At 49.0% G+C, this 24,704-nt stretch overlaps 1 protein-coding gene across 1 annotated transcript in view; it reads right to left on the reverse strand.

The window, feature by feature from the left end:
• TMEM132E (transmembrane protein 132E) overlaps window positions 1-24,192 on the reverse strand; it is a 1,094,917-nt gene extending 1,070,725 nt beyond the window's left edge. The window contains exon 1 of the mRNA XM_078679595.1: window positions 23,518-24,192. Within this exon, the coding sequence (XP_078535721.1) occupies window positions 23,518-23,578 (61 nt within the window). The 5' untranslated portion in view covers window positions 23,579-24,192. The remainder of the gene's footprint in view (window positions 1-23,517) is intronic.
• Window positions 24,193-24,704: the final 512 nt, after the last annotated feature.

Here is a 24,704-nt window from a genome sequence, read left to right on the forward strand (position 1 = left end):
CTTTTCCTCAAATCTTTATACACAATGAAAGATCTCGACTGCTTTTAATACATGATGGAATGAAGAATAGAAATGTTTGTGGAACTTATTGGAGACTCATGGGTTCATCTCTACAATGTATTATTTGAGTGCACCCCAGTCTATGATTAAAAACAATGGATCTTGCTTTTAAGGCAGCCCAGCCTTTCGTCTTACAGAGCAGCTGGTTAGTTTTGCCACTACTATTGCAAATGTTCCAAATGAGTCTTAAATAATTGATATGGTGTTTTTGGTAAGTGCAACAAACCAGCCTGTGTTGAACTTAGACCCCAGGGTTGTAGGGTTCTATATGAGCGGGCAGGGCAATGTGCATCAAAATGCATTTGCCCAAATCAAAGGTGGAGGTCGACGTAGCAGTATACTTAATGCACTCCAGCTGTGACCTGATTTAAGTCAATGGGTAGAGCCGGGCTTCTATTCCTTAGGGTTGTACTACTGAATATCGAACCTAAGAAAATCGACATACAAGTGTATACTGGAGAGAATATTGAGGGACAAAATATCAAAAGGTAGGTGCATATGGGGGAGTATAGATTTACTATTCCGAACTCCACATTTACATACCTTGAAGACATATATATATATATATATATATATATATATATATATATATATATATATATATACATATATATATATATATATTTTTTTTTTTTCTTACACAACGAACACCTCTTCTGGTTCACAGATGAAAGGCACACACAAAGTTTTGTCAAAGCAAGGATGCTTTATTTGGTGCTTAGCCTCCCCCCCCCCCTCGACAGACGCGTTTCGCCTCGCGGCTTTTTCAATGTCTAAAAAAAATAAAGAAAATTAAAAAAAAATAATATATATATATATATATATATATATATATATATATATCACCAAGTGTTCGTCCCCGAAAAATGAGTGCGCACTCCTGAGGCAGGTCGGTTACTGTCCGTTTATTAAACCATCTCAAGCGGGCATATTAGTCCAATAATTGCTTCCGTGCTACTGGCCGACGCGTTTCGAAGAATCATTCTCCTTCTTCCAGGGCGTGTGAGTAATTTTGGAGACTGCCACATTTGCCATGCATCCCTCAGTTATCCAACAGCGCTCCCACGTGACTTACTGTGGTGTGTCACACGGGGCATTCTGGTCTTCGTGGTTCTAGCCCTCCAGTGGGTTCTGTGGCTCCCAATCTTTGCATCATGGAAAGCAGCCCTCCAGTGGGCTATGGGCTGAGATGTCCGCTTACACTATTTGGCATCCCTGGCTCTGCTCGAGGTTGACCGGAGCTGCTCCGGTTTGCCGCGTCGGCCAGTAGCACGGAAGCAATTATTGGACTAATATGCCCGCTTGAGATGGTTTAATAAACGGACAGTAACCGACCTGCCTCAGGAGTGCGCACTCATTTTTCGGGGACGAACACTTGGCAGTCTCCAAAATTACTCACACGCCCTGGAAGAAGGAGAATGATTCTCCGAAACGCGTCGGCCAGTAGCACGGAAGCAATTATTGGACTAATATGCCCGCTTGAGATGGTTTAATAAACGGACAGTAACCGACCTGCCTCAGGAGTGCGCACTCATTTTTCGGGGACGAACACTTGGTGATTTATAACGGCAGTCTCAGCCGTAGAGTGTATGCACCTCCCCACAGTGAGGGGACTCGGCAAACCGGAGCAGCTCCGGTCAACCTCGAGCAGAGCCAGGGATGCCAAATAGTGTAAGCGGACATCTCAGCCCATAGCCCACTGGAGGGCTGCTTTCCATGATGCAAAGATTGGGAGCCACAGAACCCACTGGAGGGCTAGAACCACGAAGACCAGAATGCCCCGTGTGACACACCACAGTAAGTCACGTGGGAGCGCTGTTGGATAACTGAGGGAGCGTGGCAAATGTGGCAGTCTCCAAAATTACTCACACGCCCTGGAAGAAGGAGAATGATTCTCCGAAACGCGTCGGCCAGTAGCACGGAAGCAATTATTGGACTAATATGCCCGCTTGAGATGGTTTAATAAACGGACAGTAACCGACCTGCCTCAGGAGTGCGCACTCATTTTTCGGGGACGAACACTTGGTGATTTATAACAGCAGTCTCAGCCGTAGAGTGTACGCACCTCCCCACAGTGAGGGGACTCGGCAAACCGGAGCAGCTCCGGTCAACCCCGAGCAGAGCCAGGGATGCCAAATAGTGTAAGCGGACATCTCAGTCCATAGCCCACTGGAGGGCTGCTTTCCATGATGCAAAGATTGGGAGCCACAGAACCCACTGGAGGGCTAGAACCATGAAGACCAGAATGCCCCGTGTGACACACCACAGTAAGTCACGTGGGAGCGCTGTTGGAGAACTGAGGGAGCGTGGCAAATGTGGCAGTCTCCAAAATTACTCACACGCCCTGGAAGAAGGAGAATGATTCTCCGAAACGCGTCGGCCAGTAGCACGGAAGCAATTATTGGACTAATATGCCCGCTTGAGATGGTTTAATAAACGGACAGTAACCGACCTGCCTCAGGAGTGCGCACTCATTTTTCGGGGACGAACACTTGGTGATTTATAACGGCAGTCTCAGCCGTAGAGTGTACGCACCTCCCCACAGTGAGGGGACTCGGCAAACCGGAGCAGCTCCGGTCAACCTCGAGCAGAACCAGGGATGCCAAATAGTGTAAGCGGACATCTCAGCCCATAGCCCACTGGAGGGCTGCTTTCCATGATGCAAAGATTGGGAGCCACAGAACCCACTGGAGGGCTAGAACCACGAAGACCAGAATGCCCCGTGTGACACACCACAGTAAGTCACGTGGGAGCGCTGTTGGATAACTGAGGGAGCGTGGCAAATGTGGCAGTCTCCAAAATTACTCACACGCCCTGGAAGAAGGAGAATGATTCTCCGAAACGCGTCGGCCAGTAGCACGGAAGCAATTATTGGACTAATATGCCCGCTTGAGATGGTTTAATAAACGGACAGTAACCGACCTGCCTCAGGAGTGCGCACTCAATTTTCGGGGACGAACACTTGGTGATATATATATATATATATATATATATATATATATCCATATGAAAAACTCCCAACATTGAAGGCGCCTCACACAGTCATGCTGATTTCCTTTTTATTTGCAGGATTTGGAACAAATGCACTCGCTGTCACATCTTTTCTTGCCAACTAGTCCATACGCGTCTATTTATATATATATATATATATATATATATATATATATATTTATATATATATATATATATATATATATATATATATATACAGTTCCACGTCCTTCCGAAATGCCGGGACTCTTCAGACAACGGTGCAAATCAGGGGCGAAGGTTCCCCTGTGTAAATGCCGATTCACAGCGTGTAGCCACAACAGCTACGCCATGCACTCTCCTTGACAGCAGTAAAAGTTACTCAATCCCAATCTCGTGCGTGCATCTCAAAAGTATTTTATTCTTTCAGTTGCAGCATCATGAAAATTCAAACATGGAAAAACCCAACGCGTTTCAGCGACTCCTTCGCCTTGGTCACGGTTCACGCTGTGAATCGGCATATATATATATATATATATATATATATATATATATATTTTAAGCTGCTTCCTGCAGTTCTTCCGACTTACTTCCACCTAGCGGGCTGGTGCCGGGCAAAATGGGCGCAGGACCTGAATAATGAACATAATTGTGCTGCCAGGAAAGAAGATGTACAAAAGGGGGTGGTGATGGACGGAGCATCTGAACCAGTTCAGACATGGCCATATGCAAATCAGTCTGACCCTGTGCCTCATGGGAACAGTCCAGCCCGAACTGCCAAGCCATGCCTTCCCTGGACCGGAAACAAGCTTCCGAGGACCGGTTTCTGGCATTTCAGCCATCTTCAGCCCGGCTTGCTTGAATCCAGTGGCAAAGTGAGCAAGGGACTCACGTCTGAGCCTACCCTGCCAACTTATGGCGAACAAAGTGGTACAAAAGGGGGTGGTGATGGACGGAGCATATGAATCAATCAAACACTCACACACAGTCAACAGATCTGGGTTTAATCCATCACCGTTCTTTAGCCCACTCGGCCACCCCAGTTCAGACATGGCTATATGCAAATCAGTCTGACCCTGTGCCTCATGGGAACAGTCCAGCCCGAACTGCCAAGCCATGCCTTCCCTGGACCGGAAACAAGCTTCCGAGGACCGGTTTCTGGCATTTCAGCCATCTTCAGCCCGGCTTGCTTGAATCCAGTGGCAAAGTGAGCAAGGGACTCACGTCTGAGCCTACCCTGCCAACTTATGGCGAACAAAGTGGTACAAAAGGGGGTGGTGATGGACGGAGCATATGAATCAATCAAACACTCACACACAGTCAACAGATCTGGGTTTAATCCATCACCGTTCTTTAGCCCACTCGGCCACCCCAGTTCAGACATGGCTATATGCAAATCAGTCTGACCCTGTGCCTCATGGGAACAGTCCAGCCCGAACTGCCAAGCCATGCCTTCCCTGGACCGGAAACAAGCTTCCGAGTGTTTGATTGGTTCAGATGCTCCGTCCATCACCACCCCCTTTTGTACCACTTTGTTCGAAACTCATGCATACTCTCCTATTTCAACAGTTGCAAGAGCAAAGAAAACAAGGAACATCTAGAAATCAATACCAAGAATTTCAGTACAATGGTTTGCAAGTTTATCAGTGAAAGGAATACAACAAGCTACTGCCAAAAACAGGACCATTTATTAAATTGCTCATATATGAAATATGTATTTGTTTGAACTATTTCCCCCTTTTTTATTTACCCAGCTACCTGCCATCAACAACATTATTTTTGGCACATTATTTGGAACTGAACCATCACTGTCACCTGTGCCACCATCAGCCTCCATGAAAAGTATTAATGCCAGATTTCGGAGTTACAGGATTTTGAGGCAAAGTTACAATAGATGGTAATTGACTACCAATAGAAAAACATGAAGTTCCGCCCGCACACTCATAACGTTTCCCATTTCAGTTTTGACATACAGTTGGTGCATTTCAAATTAACCTAGTGGCACCGTTGCCATGGAGAGGAAGCTCATATATGGATACTGAATGCCCACACACAAATGTAGCGGATCACAGTTTCGAAATGGAACTAGAATCCTACTTATGCTCCGCAGGAATCAGAAAATTATTGCCACCTACCATTTCAGGTGCAATGTATATCGCTTTTTTCAGTTTCTGAAAGCGAAGCGTACTAAAAATATCTTTTCATACACATAAAGACATATAAGAGTTCTGTAGCGTCAATAAAATTGTGGGTGCAATGACCAGACACCCAAAGATCAGTAGTGGCATGAACTATATGCCATTTTTAAGGGTCAAAAATGCGCAATCAAATAAACTCCAGTAAGTCTTATTGAAAAATGAACAGGTTAAGATGCAAACACGGCAATTAATCAAATAATTCCATAGGATGACTATGCACTAAGACGTCAAGCCCTCATGCTTGCCTTGCTACCTTTCTTTGTACCTGGCTATTATCCCAGCGCTGGGAACAGTTCATGTAGGAGTTCAATGCCCCCTGGTTTGATGAGGCTACTAAGCTGAGAGATGTGTCCATGCCATTCCCACTGCACCAGTGTGTTCAGTACCCCACTGGACACCATTCTCGATGCAACGAGTTACCAAACTCCCCACTGTGTCCGACCACTACGATTATTCCGAAACCTGCTACCCAAAAGGGTTTCCATGACATGGTGCCATGATTTTAAACTGGGTGCAAACACAAGGGAGCTTGGCATTTCAGCCAGGTAGATTGACTACATCTGCTCCTATTGTCCTGTAAAGAATAGATGCGATAAGGAAAACCAGAGGCTTTCTGCACTATACAGACATTAGTCAGCCTGGTAAAACACATGCACAGTGCAGAGGGGAAAGGAGATGACCCACGGGACACAGGCACAAGGGAGGAACAAGGGGCAGAAGAGAGACTGAGTTGCAAGAGACTAGTTCTTGAAAGCGACTAGTGGGCTACGTGGATTCTGAGTACATTAAATAGGGCCATCAGGATTTAGGGGATGAGAAGGCCGTATCGCTCATTGAGAAGATCGGCGAAGTATGACCCACTGAGCCACAGAAGTGTGAATGATCATATATATATATATATATATATATATATATATATATATATATATATATATATATATATATATATATATTTTTTCGCTCCGCAAAAAACCAGCACTCCCAGTTTAACCTTTTACGGTTTTATTGCACACAAAGAAATTGAAACAAACGCGTTTCAGCCCTTGCCTTCGTCAGTGTCTATATATATATTACATAAATTAATGTCTTCAAAGCCCAACCCCTGGTATTCTAGTAGACTTCCTGGGAACAAACATGATCTGCGTTTGCTTGACGTTTTGTTGATCAAAAGGGGAGGCGCTGCGACAAAGGCATGTGCGTAACAAATGGGGTCATTGGTATTTCTGCAGTCACAATTTTTAAAATGATTTAAATGCTTAATGTCCTAAGTGTGGCTGTAAGCAGGTCATATAGGAAAGAACAGACCCCCAAGCTCACTCTGTGCGAGAGGAAAAATTAGACTGCAACATCTACTCAGTCTGAGGCAGAAGGCCACGCGTCCCTTTAAGGGCCTCAGGAGATCTGTATTGGCTCTTTCTAGTTTTTGCTATTTCAGTTCCTTTATAGTGAAATATAAAATAAATCAGATCAGAGGACATCAGCTGCGGAAATCTCCTGCAAGAATCTCTCGCAATACCGAGACTGGAAAGGTTACAAAATATCTCTATGATAAACTACCTGTGAGTGCAAAATATCAGATTGTATCAAGCGACCAAGGAGCTTTTGGCAATAATATCAGAGGTGATTTATTCTGTATAATACCAGATGCACACCAACAGTACCTCATTCCAACTTACACCTGCTGAGAAAACCCAAGCCCTCCATTCCTCCTTCGGCCTTGAGGACCGCACTGGGGTTACTTTACTAGCTTGCACCCCACAAGGGTAACAACCTCTGCAGTAGGCCGACACCTTACTGATGCAACGAGGCCAGGTCGCGCCCATACGACAAGGGCTTCTAGCCAGAATGGCCCACATTACCCGTATAACATTGCACTGAGGCTAGACCCATGAGAGGGGAGAGAAACAGTAGATGAAAAGTTAGCCTTCTTCTTGAAATATTGAAAGCAACAAAATAAAACCTCAAAACAAGCCTTCTCCTGTTTAGCTCCAGGGCTGTGGAATAAAATATTCAAAAACACCAGACCCAACACTAGCTCGCATCCATTCCTGCAAGATCTAAAGACTCGCCTTTTCAAAATGCACGTTATAAGACTTACATCTGTTTTCCCCTTCCCAGCCTCTCAGTTTCTGTCTGCTATATATTTCAAATGAGTTACCTTTGCTTTCTCTATAAAACTCCCTCATTTTCAATGGTGAAGGGCTTTGCCACCCATGTGACTAGGTCTGCACTATTTAACCAACTTTAAGAAATTAAATGAATACAATTTACTATAGTGTAGACAATATCCCATGTCAATGGTGCTCACTTTGTCAATGGAAGTCTGAGTGAGCCTGTTGGACTGGTACACACTCTCTGCAGGGAATGCACTAACCCACTGCGCTCTCATATGGTCCCCTTACCAGAGCCTGGTTGATCAATCTATGGGGCAGTTTGATAGGATGGTTTGCTGCCTATCAATTCAGAAACCATCATGTCAATTGAAGCACCTCTATTTAAGTCAATAATACAATTAACATCAGAATTAATGCGTTGGTACTGACAATATGATTTGTCGTAGGTGGCCTGTGAGGCCAGCCTATCCTCGTAGCCTTGGGAGGGCGGAACAATCTAGGAACCCCTTGAGGGCAGAGCTAACCACCAGCCAGTGAGGGCAAGATATCCAAGGCCCTGACTTAGGGCAGGCCAATCCTGGAGCCAAGACAGTGCATCTCAGGCGCTTCACCAGCTCCGTCCTTCCTGGTAGACCCAGAAGGGCAGTCTTGCAGCCCTGGGAGGGCAGTCTGTTCTACGAGCCCCACGAAGGCAGCCCAGCCGAGAGCCCTGCGAGGGCCGTTCATCATCTGTGTGAACTTCATGAGAGCAAGTCATCAGTAGGTGCGTGATGAGGGATGTATGACGTTTCAACGCATGCTTTTACCACGCATGCCTTTACAATGCAGGTATTACAACGCAATTCGTTACAATGACTTGCGTTGGGGGGCGCTGGATAGTGGAATAGTTTAATTTTCTATTCCAACTCCAGTACCCGTAGATAGTAGGGAAGGTGTTGGATAGAAAATTAAACTATTCCCTATCCAACAGCGCCCTCCAGCGAAAGTCGTTGTAACGACTTTCGTTGTAATTACTGCGTTGTAATGGTAGTGTGTGGTAAAAGTTTTGTTGTAAACGATGTTCCCCGTGATGAGGGTAGACCATCGCAGGATGGCGGCTCATTCTAGGAACTTAGGAAGGGCACTTGACCCTGCACGAGATGATCATCCCAGCAGACCCAATCAGGCAGACCGCCCTAGTAGCCTCTGTGGGCAAAGAACACTAGGAGCTCCCCGAGGGCAGTTCATCCTACGCATCCGTATGGGCTTTTTCATCCTAGGAGCTTCCAGAGGAATGTCCGCCCTGAGAGTCTTCGAGGGTAGACCTTCCTAGGAGTTCCACGTGGACTTTCAGCCCTAGGAGCTAAGAGTAGAGCATCCTGGGAGCGAGGGCAGTTCATCCTCAGAACACTGCGGGAGGCGATCATCATCCTAGAAGCCCATCCAAGGAGTCTAACCCAGGAGGGCAGTCCTTCCTAGATGCTCATGTGGGTAGACCAGCACAAGAGCACCGTGAGGGCAGAAGTCACACTGCCTTCAAGCTCATTCCAAGCACCAACCACCGCTTCAGCAATACTGCATAACACTGAGTGTTCAAACACTGCACAACAAGGCTGTGTAGGGAAGAGGTAGCATCCCTCTACCCTCAGAACAGCCAGCGAGACACGTCATAGGCTTCCCACTAGTAAATCACCATTGACACTGTACTGCACAAGCACCAGTAAAGGCACTCCTTCCCTCGTGATGGCTTGCAATGCTTTCTCTGGTTTTGATTAAGGCTTGTGGTGTTTTAGGAAGACCTTTCTGTTGGGCAGGATAGGAGGCCAAAGTTCTAATTAAATCACAAGGAGGAGAAAACATGGGCTATAGTTTGGGTTGAGGATTACCCAAGGATTATGATACCAGGGCAGCCATGGTTCTGTGAGCGTGCAGGCTACTGGGTGGACGGGTTGATCTAAGTAAGGAGAGTGGTAGGTCAGGTGGACTTTGAAGTGGCCAGAGCACATGCTTGGGTTTGATAGATTTAAAGCACACTAGGTGCTCGGGACAATGTGAAACTGGACAGGGCATTAGAGCACAAATTGACAGATTGATATGGTCAGAAAGCTACACAGCAGAAGCTGGGAAGGGGTAGCGATGCATATGCATTCGTTTGAAATTTAGGGATTTAGGTTGGTGTATAAAAACACAGGTTCTCCGGCCAGTGCTTAATTTGAAAAATAATAAGTGCTAAGGCTCAATGTTTTGCTCAGAGGCCCATGGCTGCCACAATGGAAGGAAGGTCAGCGTGCTGAATACCAAGGCTCTTTAGTCTTCATTCCACCTCATGTGTTGTTAACCCCTTGCCTGCTGATCACGAGCCCAGTTCGTCATGAGGCACAGTGGAGCTGTGCTCATGACGAGCTGCGCTAATCATAACTGACGCGCCACTCTCCCGCACGGCGAATTCCACACCTGTGCGGACGTTCTACAGGAGTGGGTGGAGTCATGACGAGCCCAGCTCGGCACGAGCACAGCTGCACTGTGCCTCATGACGAGTTGGGCTCGTCATGAGCACCGCGGCACAGCGCGTGGCCCCCTTCCCCCAGCACAGGAGGGGAATAACCCCCGTGGTTAAGGGGTTAATACTCCACTAGGCATTCCTTGCCGCTTTACTTCTCACTTACATGGTGTTTTTTATCACTACTTTGTCCCTGCCGCTGTTTTTCTGTCTTTCTCTTCCATCTTCTTTCTCGCTTTTATGTTTCTCTCTCATTTGCACTGGATCAACGTCTGTAGAGGAAAGGTGAGTGCCAGTCCCCAAAAAAGTCCACAACAATTAGTGCAGGTGACACCCACCTGCAATCATCGGCTCAAATTAACAGCTGACGCTGCACGACACTGCCTGGACAAAAGAAAAAAAAATGTCATCCCCTTTTAAATCAGAGTGCGGTAGCCTTCCACCTTGCTCCTGCCACACACTGCAGTCACGTCACTGTAAACCCGGTGATGCAGGAATAATTTTCATGTGGGGGTGCTGGCATTAATGTTGCATGACTGATGTCATGGGTATTATAAATAATTCAAGTGCCACACAAAGAGCAAGTCTAGCAAATAAGACATATTCATTCATCAAGAGAGTGGTATGGGCGTAGTATGCAGCTGGTGGTGGTGCAGTTTTGGACCAAATGGTTGCAAAAATATTACTAAAGCCTGGTATGATACAGCACAGTCTTTTATAGACAATAGTTTTTTACAGTAAAATGCCCCAAAAATTCTCCCTGCATGCAGCTTTACTGATAAATGTATATAGTGCACAGACGATCATATGTGGACCTAGGCTTTAAGCAAATGTTTACCATTTGCCATCACCAACTTAAGTGTCTTGGTTTGTTTTGATCGTAATAAAATCTTTGTTTCCATCACACTTGAGAATTACACAATTAAAACATAATATGCTTCATTAGTATTACCTAACTGCTTATATGTTTTGAAATATTTATAAAGTATTTTTACAGGTATTTAAATGTTGTGTGTAAGAAAAAACGGTCATCCTTTCCTTTTACACTCCCCGTGCCCCAGCAAGATTGTCAGATAGTTCAGTTTGCAAAAGGTTGTAGAAGAGAAAAGAATAAGCAGCAATTTGTCAGAATACAGAGCCTGGCATTTGACCTCTGACTTTAAAAGTACAGTAAATGTCACACAATAAAAACAACATTTAAATGCATCTTTATTGCGCATTCGCCTTATGAACTCCGGCATGGGTATTTGGGGGGGGGGCTGCATCTCCTATGTCTAGGAGCCAGGTTCGCGCCAGCTGTCCAGCACTGCACGCTACACCAGTACCGCTAAATGCATGCATAACACCGAGCACCTTCAACAGCCACGCGTCTGTCCGTGCACGAGGCGTCACTGCTTTGCATTTAGCAGCTCGTTTGTATCTGCAGATGCTGCGACAACGCCGACAATGAATCCCGTCAGCCCAGAGCCTCGTGTCAGCGGAGCAGGCCGCCCATGGCCACTTGTGAATACGGCAAGCGGTTGGTGCCTGTGTCTTGCGCCGTGGCGGTTTCTGTGTCGCACAGTCACGGCGTGTCAGCGCCACGGGAAATAATGCAGTGTGCGCTGCCCCAGCGCGCGGACTAAAAATCACATTTCTAATCGTATTTTAGGGCTGCGGACGTCTACAAATTAGTTTTTCCATCGATAGTATCAAACAGTAGGCTCGTACCTTCTTCAGCGCAGAGCGTGTTGGTTAAGTGGTTTGTTGCACGACTGTGTGGATGGCGCAAATACCACGCCTGTCACACACGTGAGCACCAGTTGTGCAAAATGATGCTCTAGCAGGGAGTTGTTGAGCGCTTTCTGTGGACGCATAGCTCGCTCGTGTTGTACTGATGCTCCACACGCATGCACATGTATGTATCCGGTGAGGATCTGTGGCACTGCCAGCAACCTTTAGCAAAGATACAAATCTGGCGTTCGCGCAGGACAGGGGTCGGTGCTCCCAGCAGGACCTTCCTCGAGCACGCGCAGGCTGGGAGCACGTGCCAAAGCGCATAGACACCCGTAGCTTGCGCTATTCTTCCGTGCGCGCCCCTGCGCCGCCGCAGCGCGTCCGCCGCCGCTCGCCTGCAGCAAGGGCTGCTCTTCAACGCGCTGCGCTCCGGGCTGATGAGTCGCGGCGCTTCTCTCCGCCACCCCACACAGGCATAGCCGACGGCTTAAAGGAAACAATGGCGTCTTTCTCGCGTCAATAAAGCCACCCGCTGCGGAGAGCTGCCTCTGACTAGCAGCACAAACGCTCAGTGGGTGCCTGCGCCTGCTGCAGACATCGGAGAGCACCCTACATATCACGAATTCGCATACTTGAATCAGGACTTTATTTATTCGATCCAGTCATATAAATGTCATTAGAGTGGATAACAAAGGTACCAATTATTTAAGCACCGGCAGACAAGAAGACGATGCAGTACACAAGTGAGCTGCGCTGCTATGGCGATCTTCCAAAAGAGAGAGATTTCAATGCCAGGGAGAGGCACGCGCTGCTTTAAGAGGCAGGTCTGTAAGAAGGGACCTGAGAGGCGGGCCTGTAAGAAGGGACCTGAGAGGCAGGCTTGTAAGAAGGGACCTGAGAGGCGGGCCTGTAAGAAGGGACCTGAGAGGCGGGCCTGTAAGAAGGGACCTGAGAGGCTGGCCTGTAAGAAGGGACCTGAGAGGCGGGCCTGTAAGAAGGGACCTGAGAGGCTGGCCTGTAAGAAGGGACCTGAGAGGCGGGCCTGTAAGGGAATTGAGAGGCAGGCCTGTAAGAAGGGACCCGAGAGGCAGGCCTGTAAGAGGAGACCTGAGAGGCAGGCCTGTAAGAAGGGACCTGAGAGGCAGGCCTGTAAGAAGGGACCTGAGAGGCAGGCCTGTAAGAAGGGACCTGAGAGGCAGGCCTGTAAGGGACCTGAGAAGCAGGCCTGTAAGAAGGGACCTGAGAGGCAGGCCTGTAAGAAGGGACCTGAGAGGCAGGCCTGTAAGGGACCTGAGAAGCAGGCCTGTAGGAAGGGACCTGAGAGGCGGGCCTGTAAGGGAATTGAGAGGCAGGCCTGTAAGAAGGGACCCGAGAGGCAGGCCTGTAAGAGGAGACCTGAGAGGCAGGCCTGTAAGAAGGGACCTGAGAGGCAGGCCTGTAAGAAGGGACCTGAGAGGCAGGCCTGTAAGAAGGGACCTGAGAGGCAGGCCTGTAAGAAGGGACCTGAGAGGCAGGCCTGTAAGGGACCTGAGAAGCAGGCTTGTAAGAAGGGACCCGAGAGGCAGGCCTGTAAGAAGGGACCTGAGAGGCAGGCCTGTAAGGGACCTGAGAAGCAGGCTTGTAAGAAGGGACCCGAGAGGCAGGCCTGCAAGAAGGGACCTGAGAGGCAGGCCTGTAAGGGACCTGAGAAGCTGGCCTGTAAGGGACCCGAGAGGCAGGCCTGTAAGGGACCCGAGAGGCAGGCCTGTAAGAAGGGACATGAGAGGCAGGCCTGCAAGAAGGGACCTGAGAGGCGGGCCTGTAAGAAGGGACATGAGAGGCAGGCCTGTAAGGGACCTGAGAAGCTGGCCTGTAAGGGACCCGAGAGGCAGGCCTGTAAGGGACCCGAGAGGCAGGCCTGTAAGAAGGGACATGAGAGGCAGGCCTGCAAGAAGGGACCTGAGAGGCAGGCCTGTAAGGGACCCGAGAGGCAGGCCTGTAAGGGACCCGAGAGGCAGGCCTGTAAGAAGGGACATGAGAGGCAGGCCTGCAAGAAGGGACCTGAGAGGCAGGCCTGTAAGAAGGGACCTGAGAGGCAGGCCTGTAAGAAGGGACCCGAGAGGCAGGAAGGGACCTGAGAGGCAGGCCTGTAAGAAGAGACCTGAGAGGCAGGCCTGTAAGAAGGGACCTGAGAGGCAGGCCTGTAAGAAGGGACCTGAGAGGCAGGCCTGTAAGGGACCCCGAGAGGCAGGCCTCTAAGAAGGGACCCGAGAGGCAGGCCTGTAAAAAGAGACCTGAGAGGCAGGCCTGTAAGGGACATGAGAGGCAATCCTGTAAGAAGAGACCTGAGAGGCAGGCCTGTAAGAAGGGACCTGAAAGGCAGGCCTTTAAGAAGGGACCAGAGAGGCAGGCCTGTAAGAAGAGACCTGAGAGGCGGGCCTGTAAGAAGGGTCCTGAGAGGCAGGCCTGTAAGAAGGGACAGGCCCCACCCTCTGATTTGTTTGTATGGGAGATATTGGCTCATACACTGGTTGCCTATGGGGTTAGGATGCCCCAACCAGTCACATCCACCAGACTACAGCACAAGCTCCGGGGAGCAGGGTTAATGAACAGAATGTATAAATGTGAAATGTTTCGGCAGGAGGGCTGACCATCTGTTAAATGAACTAAGAGGGTAGGTAGGCTGTTCCACAAGATGGGGGCCTGGCCCGAGAAGGGGCTTCATCAGCCTGCTTGAAAAGAGGCGAGAGAGGCCGGCGTGGGTTGCAGGGTAAGCTCAGCTGATAGCCACAGAAGACATTAGAACCATGAAGGACTCACCAATTCCAGCTGGCCTCACTCACCACCCACAGAGCCTTAATTATCATCATCCTGCAGACAAGCAGCCAATGTACGCCTGCAAAAGCTGCCCAAAATGGCGTTATCATCAGAGTGCAGGCGCTAAAGGCATCTATGTGCACTGCAGGAGACAGACCGGGTCCTACGAGCAGATACATACAGGACCTGGGACACCGTACCTTTCCTCGACGTCACGCGGAGGCCGCTGTTTGTACTAATTGAACGTCTGCCTCACTTTACTTTTCCCCCAGCTCTTTAACAAGTACTTCTCAGCTTTAAGCGTCCAAACAACAGTTACAGGAGCTTTACGGAAGTGTTGAGGAGGATCCTGTGAAGTGGCATTCATGAGGCGGCATCCTGTGCGGTGGCCTCCCGTGTGGATGAAAACCATGTGAGGTGGCATCCTGTGAGTTGGCATCCCGTTTGGTGGCCTCCCGTGAGGTGACGTCCTGTGAGGTGATGTCCTGCGAGGTGACATCCTGTGAGGCAGCATCCTGTGAGGTGAAATCCTGTGAGGTGGCATCCTGTGAGAAGGCATCCCGTGAGGAGGTATCCTGTGAGGTGGCAACCTGTTAAGTGGCATTCTGTGAGGTGACATCCTGTGAGCTGACATCCTGTGAGGTGACATCCCACTAGGCGGAATCCTGTGATGTGTCCCCCTGTGAGGTGACATCCTGTGAGGGGGCCTCCGTGAGGTGAGGTGGCATCCTGTGAGGTGGCATCCTGTTTGGTGGCCTCCCGTGAGGCGACGTCCTGTGAGGTAACGTCCTGTGAGGTGATGTCCTGTGAGGTGATATCCTGTGAGATGGCATCCCGTGAGGCGACATCCCATGAGGCGGCATCCTATGAGGTGAAATCCTGTGAGGTGGCATCCTGTGAGGTGGCATCCCGTGAGGAGGCATCCTGTGAGGTGGCATTCTGTGAGGTGGCATTCTGTGAGGTGACATTCTGTGAGGTCACATCAAGTGAGGCGGCATCCTATGAGGTGATATCCTGTGAGGGGGCATCCTGTGAGGTGGCCTCCTGTAAGGTGACATAATGTGAGGGCACTGGGACGCTGCTCAACCAACCTGTGCGCCCGAATATAGGAGTGCACACACTCAAATACACGATAACAGAGATAAGCACACACACAGAGTATATCCCAAATACCAGAATAGAAAAAACCAAACACCTGATAAAAGTGATAGGCCTATACACAGATTGCAGAGCAACATGTGCCAAATATCATAACAGAAAAAATACATGATAAACAAATCACCCCTATACAGAGCGTGTCCCAAATATGGCAAAAAATGTTACTGATAAGAAAGATAGGCTATGACAGAAGCCACTCCTGCACATCACTGTACACAAAACAAAAGCCTGTCAAGAGAGATGGCCTTAGTCCTCCTATGCTGCTTTCCTTTGGCGCGAGAATGTATGAAATCAAGTTTCAACTCAGACATCAAATCAGATGGCCCCATTATATGGAAGAGGAGGCCCGCCAATGCACCCTTATATAGTAAAAGAACGCAAGAGATTATTGGACACATTTAAAAGGCCAACAAGAAAAACCTAAAAAACAATGCAAGTAATGAAAAAGACGGCTTCACGGAACCAGCCTCACCATACAGTGCTGTAAATAGGGCCACTGGGGAAAACACTGTTGTATGTCAGCAAAAATGTGACTTTGCTGCACTTGCGTCATAATCCATCATCTGCAGCACAATCAGCAGATATAAAAAAACAAAAAAATCTAACACAAAATGATCAAATGCTATTAAAATTGCTGCACACAACGTGCAATATGATGGCAGACATTCCCTGAAAGTTAGTCACCTTCAGCTCATGAATGTTGTAACTGCCCATTTATAAATGTGCCAATTTTGCCCACATAGTGTAAATATGGCTGTTTGATGGTCTGGGGGAAGGGCTTTTTCCAGCAGCAGTAAACCATCACACTAAATATAAATAATGTTAACAGAGTTGACATAGTTATTTCTGTCTTTGTCTTGATTTTCTTTTATATTAACGTGCCTTTCCTTGTCGTACAATGAAGTCAACCCGCATGTATAATTTGGTACTCCAGACCACTTACTTTGTGACCCCAACTATAACCACATAAAACAGACAAATAAAAACAATCAGAGAACCAAAGTCTGCTGCTCGGTACATGCGAAAGGCAGCTTCAGACAGATATCACCCCACCCCATTTCAGACTCAATGGTGGTTGCGATGGAAGGTCTCTGACAAATAAATATTCTGCATCCCATTTTTGTCTCTCTGGCACATCCAACGCATGTTTGATTCGAAGGTTGGTTGAGGCTTTGGCAAACAACACCCAACAAACACTGTTGATTTCCAATAATAGGATGGATTGTTGTGTACCTTACAAATACATTCCAACACATATCTTCTCAGTCTAATATGAACAATACTATTTCTGCCTGATGCAATACACACTATAGTACCAGACAAAGAGGCTGCTCAGTGCATGCTTGTCCCTAAAGAGTCATGAGGTAAGCTAAGATATTTAATACACCCCCGAGACCCTTCACCAGCTAAAAGTCAGAGAAAGAGCACTCACATCCCTGGGGCCCAAATGAGCAGCTGTGATCAAGGCACACTTAGTCTCTGCAACCAAAGGGAAGCTTTTGCTTACCCTCTCATATCAGCTACCGGCTTATCGTCAACCTTCCAGCTGGTAGCCCAAAAACATGGGCATGCATTGAGTCTGAAACCCCAAAAGAATATATTTCCTCAGAAAGGCTACCATTAGGAGGGAAGAGCAAGAGAGGAAGCCAAGTGTGGGAATGAGCAGAGGCTTACATGTGGGGTGCTACTCTCAGGGAATCAACAGTCTGTGCAGAAAGACCGGGGCAGGCTTCTCTTGTGTGTCCAGGCAACCCCTAGCAACAACTAGGCCTTTCACACCTCATGCACAGAGCTTCACAGGATGGCGGCGCTATGGCTTGGATGCTTCGATTATTCATGGAACCGAAAGGTCTGTTCATCAGGATGTAGAAGAGTGAAGGGGGGTGGATTTTGATAGAGCAACCACTGCGCTCATAGAAATGCAGGGAGCGCACAAGGGCCTCTGCGCTGCGGCGGCACACCATGCATGCATTCGATTATAGGAGACCCTTGAATGAATGATGTGATCTCACCGGTGAAGGCTGATTCTAACTCTAGCTATGCTGCAAAAACGGCCCTGTAACAAAAACAGCCCCCAGGGGCCCAAAACCGGCCCCCACCCATGCGGCGCACCGGGGGATTGCCCGGTGCCCGCTATGGCCAGTCCGGGCCTGGGTGGACGTGCAGCCTGGGCGATGGGTGGGCATGCTTTGGAATAAGTCTTGCTGTGGTGGAGGAGAGCCTACAGGGACCTCTGCGAGGCTGGGTGATGGCCTGGTGCGTCTGGAAGGCTAGGGGGCTTGGACAGAGAGAGGTGCCTGTCCTATCGCTTCATTTTCCTTGTTTCCTCATAGGTCAGTCTCCCTCAAAGTGCCTTTCTTGCTTCTCCTCCTCTGTTTCTGGAACCGAGCCACTGCTGCGCGCAATCTGTCGCTTATTTTTAACCCAAGATCCCACCGCCTCCCACGTAGAGACAAGACTTTCCAGCATGCGACAAATTACCCTGGCATGAAACTTCAGCAGGTACAGAAAAACCAAGATTGTGTAATGGTGTGCCGTAAATAGTGATGCTGGGTTGCATTACTGAACAGTGTACAGCAGGCGTAGTCAGGGTTGAATTGGGATTAAAAATCGGCCCGGGCATGCTAAAAAAAAAGTGGGCAACACTTGCATATTGCCTTTCCACAAAACACTGTTTTGGCGAAGTTTTAGAAAAAGAAGGGGGAGTGGTCTCTGACAGAGGCATGTTTTCTTAACTTTACTTAGATATTTTTTAAAAAAATGCACGGATTAGTTCACACTGGCGAAACACACCTGAAAACAAGTGAGGCCACTTCTGCTCAGGCCCCCCTGCCCCTGCTCAATATGCATACATTAATGGGCCAGCCAAGGGAGAGAGAGAGGGAGTGACACTCTGCCAGTTGATAAAAAGGAGGTAATGGACGCCCATCTGCCCAAGAAAGGCCACTCAGGCACCCACTGGGCTGAGGCGGCATCCAAACAACAAAGACACCACCCAAATCGCCCCGAGGCTGCCTAAAAAAGCTGCCCACAGCTGGAACTCAGATACCGGCCCCTTGGCCATTGCCCAAGTGCCCGCCTTACCAATCCAACCCTGGGTAGTCCCTCTGCCAATGAAGGGTGCCTCTCGACTCAGGGGGCACCATTTTTTCGTGATGCACAGCACGCTACCCTCAGTCCCGGTGGGTTCAGCATAATATTACAATGTACACTGGTGCACATAGGGGAAGGCTTTCTTAGCGTGCCGAGAAGGCAAGAAAAAGGCGCTACATTTCATACTTTAATGATGAGGGTAGTAGTGTTATTAGACACCCAGGTGGTAACCACCAACTGCAGATGCCAAGCTATACACATCACTGTGTATATTTTTGTACATATACATATGTTTCATTACACAAAGTAGATTTTGAATCTGCACTCTATTAATATGTAGACAAATGTAAATCAGGGTTTTTAAAAATTAAAGAAATATATCATGTACAACCAAATGTCTAACTACTTCTTTCTACCAAACTGTTCAACAGTCACCATTTCTCCTTAACTACCCTGAGCTTAAAAAGTGCTCTGTTGCTGCAGTGTGTGATTCCAGCGATAAATACAACATATGATTCATTCACATGCACTTGCTCTTCGCACAGATAATTGCTCTCTTATACATAATGCAGATTTACAGATCTGTGGTGTATGATTTAACGCTGTGTGTCTTTCAATTAGTAATTTAACATTATGTGTCATTCAGTGATCCCCTCCACACAGAGATGTTGTTCGCTTTTTGCGACCCCTGCTGAGACTTGAAAGGAGCTCGGTACAAAGGGTGCATGCATCATGTTTAGATTTCTGTGGATGAATTAGTTGAACAGCCAGGCTAGAGGCAGCTTATGAAATGGGGATTTCTCATGGAATTGAAAAGGACTTTTCCAACGTTGGGTGCTTTTGTGATTTGTCTTCCACACAAACAGTGCGCGTCATTCACCAGCCAACCATCACTACCGATGACCTCACGGACAATTTGTCCAAGAAAGGGAAAACAAGACGCAGACGGGGGAGGAGGGAGGCACACATGATGAGATGTTGGAAGGGTCAATGGGAAAGCAGAACTCCTTCCCTTGGACCCAACAGGGCATTACAGGTATTTCCAAAGTAGAGCAACAGAGGGGGGCCATCGACTTAGCCACAGCATCCATTAATAAAACCAAGAGAGAGCTGAATCAGTGTAGCTCCTTTCACAAAAAGATCTGATGAATCTGGGTGCACGGAGCTCTTCTCTGATCCACCACTGGAGACAGAAAACAACCACAAGCAAGAAATTTACAGAGAAGCGGCGAGCGGGCAGAGATATGTGCAGTGAATACAAACATCAAGGGCGTAAGAGCAGGGCTGGATCTGGTCTCTTGAGTGAGCCTCTGTGGATCCTCATGCTTTACACACATTATTCGCACTCCGTCTACCGCCATGAATGTATCCAGTGTCACTTCAAGGGAACCTTCTCGTTTCGAAGGACCATGGCATCAGGAAGGAGCATTATTTAATCATCGAGTGTGAAATAATAATGCAAAGATCCCACTGCTGCAAGCAGGGCGTGGAATAACCCCCCTCCCTGCTTGCACCGCGAGAAGCCCAATCTAAAGAAAGGCCAATAGACAATGACATCTTTCCCATAACCAACCATGTACACTCACACAATCTGCCCTTTTACTGAGAAATGTCACCCAGAATCAAGCACAAGCTATTCGTGGCATTTCCTCACTGCACCAAAAATCTCTATGTTCTAGAGACCCCCAGTATGATTTTGAGGGTTGTCCCAAAAGAGTATAGTTTTTGTAGGAATATTAGCCGACATTTCGCTGGAAGACTAGAATACAGCGAAGGATGCCACTGCGGCCAACAATGATGCTGCCCAATAGAGAGGTTGATGAAGGATCAAAGTCTGTAAACAGTGAGGCTGGCCAATAGAGATGTTGATGAAGTCTGTAAACAGTGAGGCTGGCCAATAGAGATGTTGATGAAGTCTGTAAACAGTGAGGCTGGCCAATAGGGAGGCTGGCCAATTACGAGGTTGACGTAGGCATAAACCTTATCAATAGAGAGGCAGGCCAATAGCAAGGTTGCTTAAGGTGTTAGGCTGGTCAATAGCAAGCCAGTCCAATACTGGCCAACCCGTGAGGCTGTCCATTAGCGAGACTGACCAACAGCGAGACGGGCCAATAGCGAGGCTGCTAAAGGTGTGAGCCCGGTCTTCAATAGCGAGGCTGCTGCTGGAGGTGTGAGCCAGCAGCCAGTAGCGCTACTCCATTTTGAAGCAGAGGAATGCCAGGCACGAGGGTCAGGTGCTCATTTACCAGTGGAGCCACAGAGCGGACTCATGTACGTGCACTATGTGAAGGCACTCTGTGTCTCCCCAGCAGTGCTGGCATTCCTACAGCTGGCTACCTTTGCGTAGACACTCCATTATCTCAAGAGGTAGACCGGGCTGCAATGAAAGTGAAGAAGATATGCCTAAGATGAGCTGGTCCGAAGCCAACTGAGTGCCCACAAGTCTCTCGGAGACAATGACCTGTGTGGCAGGATCCTCAATCCCAAAACTGTCTTTCAAGCTGGAATTACATTCTGAGTTGTGAATAAAAATATGGCAAAGAACAGCTTTTTGAAAAATCCTGTGTGGTTTACTTCCAAAATAGAGATTCCGGAAACCCACCAGTGCACAATATTCCATCTTCAAATTGCATTTGCCTTCGTAGTGGTTCAAAGGACAATGGCAATGGTGCAAAGGCCAAGCTTAAGAGCGGGTATTAGTAGTTCACATCCCCATTATGCTCATTGTTGATGCGATAACAGTGGCCAGAAGTGTCCACACATCTTTTAATAGAAAAAAATTGCTTCAGTTCCATTGCAATAAGACGGATAGGATAGGGGGAATATAAACGGTTAAGGTGCCCCATCCTACAAGGACGACCATAGAGATCTGCTGGACACCCAGAGGCAGACATACACACCACAAACGTAAACAAATAATAACATGCATTGTGGACAGTGAGATTTAATCAAATGTAAGTGCCAGAAGTGCCATGCACATTGTGCCTGCTGGTAGACACACTATGTGGCGAAGGGTGGCCTCACTGTCTATCCCTCCGAGTCCCTCACAACTATTCACAGAGCAGACTGTGACACTGGCCATCGGTACATTGCCCAGATGTAATCAACAGATACTGACTAACCATGCATTTGTGCTTGGTGAAATAAGTGTTCTTGGCCACCCCCTATTCCTAAAGGTGTGGATTTTGGTTGGTGCTTTAGTGGACTTGATCTGAAGCTCTTGACTACCCTTTTTGGACACATCCATTACGGTCCAGTGTAGGGATTCATCTCACCTTTCCAAGAACTTGAACGACTACTGTGAACCCCAGATTCCAGAGAAGCTGAGCCCTGGCAGCTTGAACCTGCTCCCTGCCTCTCCCAGCTAAGCATTTACACACCGTATGCATTTTTTCTATAGCCGTTTCTTGCCTGCAGGGTGGCTATCTCCCAGGCACCGCCATCAATGAAAAGGGCATCTCTCATACACCCTTCTGCTGTTTTCAAGACTCCACCTTTCGCCACAGGTACACCCTTGGCAGGCTTTGCTTTCAATGAGTGGTAGTTTACTCCCAGAACCCACATTTAAACAATGAGACTGTCCTCTTAGGTCATACTTTTAAATGACAACTCCCAGAACTGTGCCTTCGGTGACAGGGGCATTTACCCATGACCCACTATTAGCATCTCCCTGTGCGCCCTTAATATGAAGGCTCATCTTTCGTTGGCCTGTCCTGCCTCTACAGGTGGGCTTCAGCCGCCCAATCCTTCAGGGAAATATTAGCCTCTTGTAAGGCCCCCCTTAAATGCAAAGTGTTGTCTCAGATCCCTGGCCCCAAGAGACTAGTGCATCTCCTATGTCTTCGGTAGATCCCGCCCCCTTCAACTTACAGGTGGAGCAACCACAGGCCACACCCATCTGTCACAGAACCTGCGTAAAAGTGCAGGTGCATTCCTCCCAGGCAGTGCTTCACCTAAAAGTGGGTTATTCACAGGCCCCGCCTTAGGCACAGGTCCATCTCCTCAAGCATTATTCATCCTTGTAGTATGGACGTCTCTGGTTTTGTTTTTCAGCTGTTATTGTATCTGTGCCTCCTCTACAGGATATCTAGTACTTGTGGACAAATTTGGTTTGGCCCCCGGGAGACACCGACCCCAACTCCTCTTTCTAATTGCCCAGCCTTCCGTTGAAGATACTCCCAGGTGCAGGGGCGACCCGTCTATGTGGTTAATTTCAGGGGGGTTACATAGGGTGTCAAGTGAAGTCGGGTGCCAAATTCAAGGGGAAAAAATAAGTATTCGAAAAATGGTGAGGATGTCGATTGCATGGTTGGCACGGGGCGCAGTCTCAGGCCGCCCAGACGGCAACGTTTAAGAGAACCAAGGACAGAGGCAGAGGAAAGAAGACCCTCAGTGTGACCCTTCTTACTCTCAGGAGTACTGTGTACGTGAAGCCAAGCACAATAATTGGGACACTATTTGGGATAGAGGTCGGTACTACCAGCCCCTACAACAGAGGAATGCGCTTCTAGGCGCCCAGTGAACACCATTCTTCGGCTTGCACGCAGTCGTGTAAAAGTATCACACAATAATCGCTATATTCGTTTGCTTGTGTGCCGTAACGGCGCAGGCAGGCATAGGCATGGAGACTACATGCTGCCTCTCTTATGAAATGAGACGAGGTGTTTATTTAAATATTTATCACGTGTGCAAGACACAGCGGAGCACGGTGTGACGAGGACACATCAATTCGGGCTCAGTGCTGGGCTCAAAGTTTTCACAAGCGTTCAGACTGGGGGAATGGACGGTTTATACAGTAGACATACCGCCCTGGCTGCCTGCCCCCAGTAAGGGTCTGATGACACTTCCAACAAGGCGTTGGGGGACAGGCACGCACCAGTCTCGCGTCCACCAGCCCCTGCTTTCCTCAGGCCGGGTGCACGACCGTTCTTACCTGTGCATAGGGCCGTCACCAGGAACCAGCCGAGCAGCGCTGACCCTCCAGGGCAGCCCATCCTTGACCAAAGGCAGAAGCAGAATAATCCAAGCAAAGACGGGGGTGCCAAGAAGTCCTCGAGGCGCTGCACGTGCCTCCCGCCGTCAGTTGTGGTGGATGAAGCAGAGGGGGCCCCTTCCTTGGCACACCAAGCTCCGCTCTACATACAACACTTGTTCATCCCCCTCCACCCCCAGAGTGGGGCAGAACTGGCGGTGAGAGCGGACACAAGAGGCAGCAAGGGGTCGATCCAGAAACCGAACAGGCAACTCATCCAGTGCAGGGGGGTGGCTGAGGAGAGGCTCCAGGGCAGTGCCAGCAGTCACAGCCCAGGCACGCGAGGAGGGCACTGCAGGGATGCCAGCAGTCAAGGCAGAGGAGGGAGGCTCCAAGTCACACAGAAGCAAACTGGCACGAGACGGGGGACTTCCAGGTCAGTGGCCCCAGCCCTGCCACGACAGGGTTAGAGGAAATATAGGACCGTCAGACTCCTTCACAAATGACATCAGTCTCAGCCCTCTGCCAGACTCCCCAGCCCTGGCGAGGCAGCGGATGGGCGGTGCTCAGGGATGCCAGCAGTCTCCGCGCTGGCACGGCGGCACCGGGACCTCCAGGTCGTAGCCGTCTGATAGTTGTCTTCAGGTCACTGGAACAAGTGCACAAAGTGCCTCCTTCCCTGGGGTCCCTGAATCACTGCACACTGGAGATGTCAGGGTTGGCAGACTCGCGTTCTCCAGGGAGCTCTCCGGGGGGAGCTGCAGGTCACTTCAGGGCTGTCCTGACATTTGACTTCTCTTTCCCGAGGGGATCCCAGTCACTGATGATGTCGGAGACACTCCCCGAGCCTCCTGCTCGTGTTGGGAGTTCCACGTCCCAGCAGCTTAAGCTCCGGCGGCTCGTGGCTCAGCAGGTGTGCGCTCCCGGGCATCCTGCACGGGGGGCGGCAGGAGGGCTGCGGGGCATCCCCCGCGCCCCAGCGCCGCTCTGTGCAGCAGGTGCATGGAGCCCGGGGCTGGAGGGCAGCATCCCGCACGAGCGCTCGCGCCTCGCACTCCCCTGCTCCAGCCTGGAGGACGCTTCGCACAGCCTCAGCTCCCGCGCGCCGCAGCTGCACACTGAGCGCTCAGCCCGCGAGCTGCTGCGCG

Source organism: Lissotriton helveticus, chromosome 3_1 (assembly GCF_964261635.1).
Source record: "Lissotriton helveticus chromosome 3_1, aLisHel1.1, whole genome shotgun sequence".
NCBI lineage: Eukaryota > Metazoa > Chordata > Amphibia > Caudata > Salamandridae > Lissotriton > Lissotriton helveticus.